The 6,309-nt window shown below is 43.7% G+C and overlaps 1 protein-coding gene across 1 annotated transcript in view; it reads right to left on the bottom strand.

Moving 5' to 3' along the window:
* LOC128695530 (oxytocin receptor-like) overlaps window positions 1-1,657 on the bottom strand; it is a 19,139-nt gene extending 17,482 nt beyond the window's left edge. Inside the window, exon 1 of the mRNA XM_053786208.2 lies at window positions 514-1,657. Coding sequence (XP_053642183.1) covers window positions 514-1,657 — 1,144 coding nt within the window. The remainder of the gene's footprint in view (window positions 1-513) is intronic.
* Window positions 1,658-6,309: the final 4,652 nt, after the last annotated feature.

Below are 6,309 nucleotides of genomic sequence, written 5' to 3'. Positions count from 1 at the left end.
ACAGATGACCAAAGTAAACAGGTGACAAGCAGCGTTCATTAATGACTCTCGTGAAACTGATCGGCTTGAAATCACATATGCCGATCAAATAACCAAAAAAGTTTTTAATGAGACTACGTTTCACTCAGGTAGAACTCCATCCTGAAGGAAACGTAGCTTCAGCACAAGTTTCTTGTGTATGTTGTGTCTATATATGTGTGGGCGTGTGTAGAGGGGCGGGGAGAGAGGGAGATAAACGGGAGAGAAAGTTCCTGCATGCAGAAAGAAAGTAAATTTCTTTTATAGGTGGATGTTTTAAAGAGCACATGAATGTGTTTTAACATGAGGCGAAGAGGAGGAGAAGGAGGAAGAGGAGGAAGAGGAGGAGGAGGAGGAGGAGGAGGAGGAGGAGGCGGAGATCGACAATGTATGGTGATTGTACTTATGGTCCTCGAACTGGGGAAGAGGAAGACAAGAGGTGGCGAACACTCGCAGTTTCTGAGATGAAGAACAAAGGTTCTTGACAATACTCACAGTCTTCAGGCTTGTTGTAGACGGTGAGGAGCTGGGCGATGCAGAAGGGAGCCCAGCAGATGACGAAGGCGAAGACGATGGTCAGGGTCATGCGAACCGTCTTCATCTTGGCCGTCGACACCTTGTCTACGGCCAGGGACATGGCTGGACGGGGCCGCGAGTCGCACCTTCTGGGAATGGGCTGTAACTCGAGGCTCATGGTTCTCCTTCGACCGGTGGCACTCTCCTTCAGGCAGCCGCAGCAGCCTCGCCTTAAGGAGGGTGGGGGCCAGGGCGTGCCGGCACTGTGCCACACTGCCCAGCAGATGTAGCCGTAGCAGAGGGCGATGATGGCCAGCGGCACTAGAAAAACGGACACAACGAACCACGTCACGTACATGCGCTCACTCACCAGCTCAAAGATCACCCAGCAGTCGTGAACCCCGGGTTCGATCTCCCGCACGGCGAAGAGCAGAGTCTGAGGCGTGGCTAGCAGCAGACCAAGAGCCCATGCCCCGCAGACCATGAGCCTCGCCGCCCTCAGGGACCCACGACCACTGCCCTGCACAGCACGGGCTCGATCTACTGCCATGAAGACCAGCATGTATGTGGAAACATAAAGTACGAACACCTGGGCGTACTTGACGAGGCGGCACAGCAAGTCGGAACCACGAAAGCGGTAGGTGATCTCCCAGATGAGCTGCGGCAGGATGTTGAGCAGAGCGACCAACAGGTCTGCCAGACTCAGGTGCAACATGAATAGGTAACAGCGAGACATGGGCCGCAGGAGGGAATGACGCCAGAGGGCGATCAGTACGAAGACATTACCAATGACAGCCACCACAAGAATCACCACCAGCACCGCGATTTCCACCACCGCCAGCGCTGAGTTGCGGTAGTCGTTTCCCAGTGGGGTTGTCGCCTCGTTGTCGGAGCTGCCGGGGAACGTGTTCGGCGCGAAGGTGTACCATTCATCGTCGTAAATTGTCGACGTGTTGAAGCCAAGATGCGATGCCAGTTCCTCCTCCAACTTCTTGGTCATAGAACGACCCAGGTCGTCCAATTCAGATACGTTTGGCTTCACACGTAGCAATATAGGCATGGTGGCCATGATGGGCATGGTGGACATGATGGGCATGGTGGACATGATGGGTATAGTGGCCATGGTAGTGTGTAGTGTGGCCCTGGGATCCTGGAAGCCACCCCCTTGCTACACTGTGGAAGACACATCATCTGCTAGTTATTAGTAAACGATATGAATACCGCCTAACACACACACACACACACACACACACACACACACATATATATATATATATATATAATATGGCTGAAGGCTTAGTTTGTTCCAAGGATCACGAGAGACAACATTCATTTGGCCGGGGCGTGTCCGTGTACCATAAGTCGGGGATTCAAGTGTTTATTGTAAGTTTATCCGTGGTAATTCCCCAGGACTCTGGTGTTATGTGCTGACCTAGTTGTGGTTGTAGAGCTACGTCATACCATCACCCAGTGGAAGAAAAGGACACAAAATACAATCCCTGAGGACGTGTTTGCTCGGTTCCAGGACCGAACAAACGAAGAGACGAAGCCCCCAGAGCTAAAACTTTTTCAATAAAAATTTCGCGAACGCTGGCATATTTTTGTCTCTTTTTACCTTTGTGTATAAACTCTCTCAGTGAGGAACGCAACGCTATTTCAATTAGGTGAATTGTTTCTGCTTAATTCCACACTTTCGACAGATTAAACTAATGTATACTTTAAATTCATACTTGTGTGTTTTCACATTTCAAACCTGGGTTCAATAACCCCTTCTCCTCTATAAATTACTAAATTTAACACTTTTTTCTTCTTCAGTGACTACGGTGCTCATCACCAACTCCAAGACTGAGGGACCAATTACCTCATCTTCACATTATATCTTTTTACTGTATTCATAAAGCCACTGGTTGGCGAAAAGTCTACAGATGTTGTTCTTGTGTCTAATTCTCCGTCTTGTTGGTACTGTCTACCATTTATGTACAACAGCCCAAGAAGAGACTGAATATCCATCACACAAGATAGAGTAAATATTAGCAATAAGTCAAGAGTAGAGAAGAATGTGCAGAGTAAAGGATTGAAAATAAAAGACTGAGATGCCTATTGAAGATGATTCATTGGGTATCTTTGAGAACAGACCTGATAGATAATCTTGTCTATGCCTTGGAAAGACACGTCAGTAAGCACTAGGACATATTTATTCGAAAACGTTTCGGTCCTGGGACCTTAATCACTTCTAACCTAGAAGTGACGAAGGTCCTAGGACCGATACGTTCTCCAATAAATATGTCCTGATGCTTGCTCACGTGTTTTTCTAAACCATTTTCTCGGTGTCTATTATCAATGTTTACATCTGTTACCAAAAGGTGTGTAGTCCGAGCATGGACTGGATTATTATTATTAAAATCAAGGGGGAAGCGCTAAACCCGGAGGATTATACAGCGCCTGGGGGGGATGTGGAAGTCATTCAGGCTTAATTCGGGGAACTGGAGCACAGATCCAATTCCCTAAATCAAGAGCCCTCACCAACATCAAGGAAAGCATGGACTGGAGAAGAACCTGCCAAGAATGGGGTCAACTGGCTTGCTGCAGCGTTCCACCATTCTTACAGAGTCAGTGAGAGGAGAAGGCCTTAGAGAGAGAGAGAGAGAGAGAGAGAGAGAGAGAGGCAGTAAGGTGAAAGGGGATTCAGGGGGAAATGCATTAGGGGAAAGAAAAGGAAAACTCTACTGACTTGGTCAAGAGATGAATACAACTGTGACGAGTCTGAGAAGAGCATCAGAAGACGTCAGTACATCAAAAGACGTCAGCGCATTATACCTAAGTTCTTGAGTGCTAGTATTAGCGTCTTTGTGGACTGATAAGCCATGATAATGTGTGTCTGGGGAGACAGTCTCCTGGATTAAGTGAGGGAAGACACGGACGTGCTAAAAGGTTAAAAATAAAAGAGATAAATAGGAGTATGAAGAGAGAGGGGAAGGGAGACGTGGATAGAGTGGGCCAAGATTAAATAACACTGGTGAAGGGGAAAGAGGAAGGAAAAAAATACGGAATGGGAGCTAAGAAATAAGAGAGGATGAGAGAGGTGTAAGTTTCTGACCTAGGGGAGAGAAGGATGAGAGGACCCTCAAGGATTCAATTCAATTCAATTCAAAGTTTATTCTCTATAAGGATTACAATGCTGAGTTTACAGAATTTGGTTATTGTGTGGTTTACATGAGTAAAATAATAATTACAGAGTGTACCACTAGAACACCTAGCATGGCTTGGCATTTTGGGCAGACTTAAATTAAATCTTACGTTTAAAATATTACAAAATTATGAGATAAGTTGGTATTATGGCTAAGTGACTAAATACTAGTTTGTGAGTTTAGCAATGTGAATGCTTTTGTTTTGGCACTATACATAGTTTCAGTATTGGAGTATCACAGGCCAACTTATGACTAGTTAAGATTCATTATTTTGAGATTGAGATTGATATTTCTGTTTATGGTCAAATGGGTGAGTGAGTGTAAGTGTTAACCACCAGGTGGTATTCGTGTAATTAGTTGACAGGGTGTATCAGGGAGATAAGATGTTTTCTGATGGTAGTTTTGAAGGTGATGAATGTGTCTGCAGTTTTAGAATTTTCAGGTAGGGTGTTCCAGATTTTAGGGCCTTTGACATACATTGAATTTGCGCATCTCCTGCTCTGCTACCAAACATAATGTAGTAGGTTTTGTCAGTGTTAAGCGTAAGTTTATTGGCTGTCATCCAGGTCGATATTTTGATCAGCTCCTCATTAACAATGGTGTTAAGGGTGGCAAGATTAGGGTGAGAGATGACATAAGTCGTGTCGTCAGCAAAGAGAATGGGGTTCAGGTGTTGAGATACGTTTGGAAGATCATTGATGTATATGAGGAAGAGCAGGGGACCAAGGACACTTCCCTGCGGAACTCCAGTATCAAGTGGCTGTGTTGTTGATGCTGTGTCTTTAATGGTGACATACTGATACCTATTAGTAAGGTAAGATTTGAAATATGCAAGCGCATGGCCTCTTATACCATAATGGTCAAGTTTGTGGAGTAGGATGCCGTGGTCTACTGTGTCAAAAGCTTTTCTTAGGTCAATAAAAATTCCTAGTGGATATTCCTTATTTTCCAATGCTGTGTAAAGCAGATCTAGCATTTTTATAATTGCATCGTTAATGCTTTTATTTTTCCTGAATCCAAATTGGCAGGGGTTGAGTATGTTTTGTGCCGTTATAAATGAATATAGTCTCCTGTGCACGAGTTTCTCAAAGATTTTGAATAGCAATGGTAAGTTTGATATTGGCCTATAGTTGTTTAAATCTGTAGGGTCACCACCTTTATGTATTGGTGTAACCCTTGCCGTCTTGAGTAGTTTCGGGAAGGTGCTAGTTTCTAGTGACTTGTTAAAAAGTAATGAGATAGCATGCGAGAGGACATGGGCAGCTCTCTTGTACAATAATGGTGGGACATGAGACAGATTCCCTGAGTTATTTTTAAGTGACTTTACAATCTCGGTGACTTCCGTGGGCTCAGTTGGAGCATGATAGAAGGAATTTGGGAAATTCCCATCTAGGTAGTCCCCGGCATGGGCATTGGTACGTGGGATTTTATTGGCGAGATTAGAACCTATGGTTGAGAAGAAGTCGTTTATCTTGTTAGCTGTGTCAGTGGGATGCAGTGGTGTTTCATTAGGTTTAGTTAGGACAATTTTCTTGGTTTTTTTTCAGTTTGTGGGTCCCTAGAATCTGAGAGAGTGTTTTCCAGGTCTTTTTTATATCTCCTCTTGTGTCAGTGAATTTACTGGAGTAGTATAGTTGTTTGGCTTTCTTTATTACTTTGGTGAGGACTGATGAATAGTGTTTAAGAATATCTTTGTGTATTAAGCCCTGTCTATATTGCTTTTCATATTGGTGTTTCTTATCAATGGATTTCAGAATGGTGCTGGTTAGCCATGGGCAACCAAGCCGTTTGTTTGTGATCTGTTTCGTTTTTATAGGACAATGTTTGTTGTATAGTCTAAGTAATTTGTTAAGAAAAATGTCTGTCCAGTTATCAATACCATTGGCCTTGGGGAATTCTGTAGGCCAGTCAACAGTCTCTAGGTCAGCTGTGAACTTCCTTATTGAGGCCTCGTCATGGAGTCTAAATGAAACTTTGTTGTATTCAAGTGGTGGTTTACTAATGTTTGTCAGGAGGAAGGTAGGGTAGTGGTCTGTAGTGCTATCTGTGATTATCCCTGATTTAAGGGGGGCTAGTATATTGGTCCATATGTGGTCTATTATGGTTGCACTTGTCTCAGTGAGCCTGGTTGGTTTAGTTATTGTTGGTATGAGAAGTGTGTTGTTCATATTGTTGATGAAATCAGTTACAGGCTGATCATCTAGTAGGCCAAGGTTGATGTTGAAGTCTCCAGCTAAGAGAAGGTGGTGGTGTTTCATTTTGTCTGTTTGTTATTAGTGCCTTTAGTTTCTCACTGAAATTTGGGATGTTTGTGTGGGGTATCCGGTAAATGGCACCGATTGTTATAGGCGTCTTAAGGTTTTTTTACAGTAAAATTAGCAAAAATGTATTCTCCATATTCATTACTAAAGCAAGTGGTGCTAATACAAGAAGCAGCAACACCGGCGACTCCAAAATTGTGAATCAAAATGAGAACGAGATAGAATCACTTAAAAACCCTGCAACAGATAACTCGCAAAAAAAAAATACAAAAAAAGCAAGAAAATATGTAACAAAAATAAGTATTTCAAGTTAAGCGCTAAACCCA

This window comes from Cherax quadricarinatus, chromosome 42 (genome assembly GCF_038502225.1).
Source record: "Cherax quadricarinatus isolate ZL_2023a chromosome 42, ASM3850222v1, whole genome shotgun sequence".
NCBI classification, from domain to species: Eukaryota; Metazoa; Arthropoda; class Malacostraca; order Decapoda; family Parastacidae; genus Cherax; species Cherax quadricarinatus.
The sequence above is the reverse complement of the archived record's forward strand: the minus strand, read 5'-3'. Positions and strand labels throughout refer to the sequence as shown.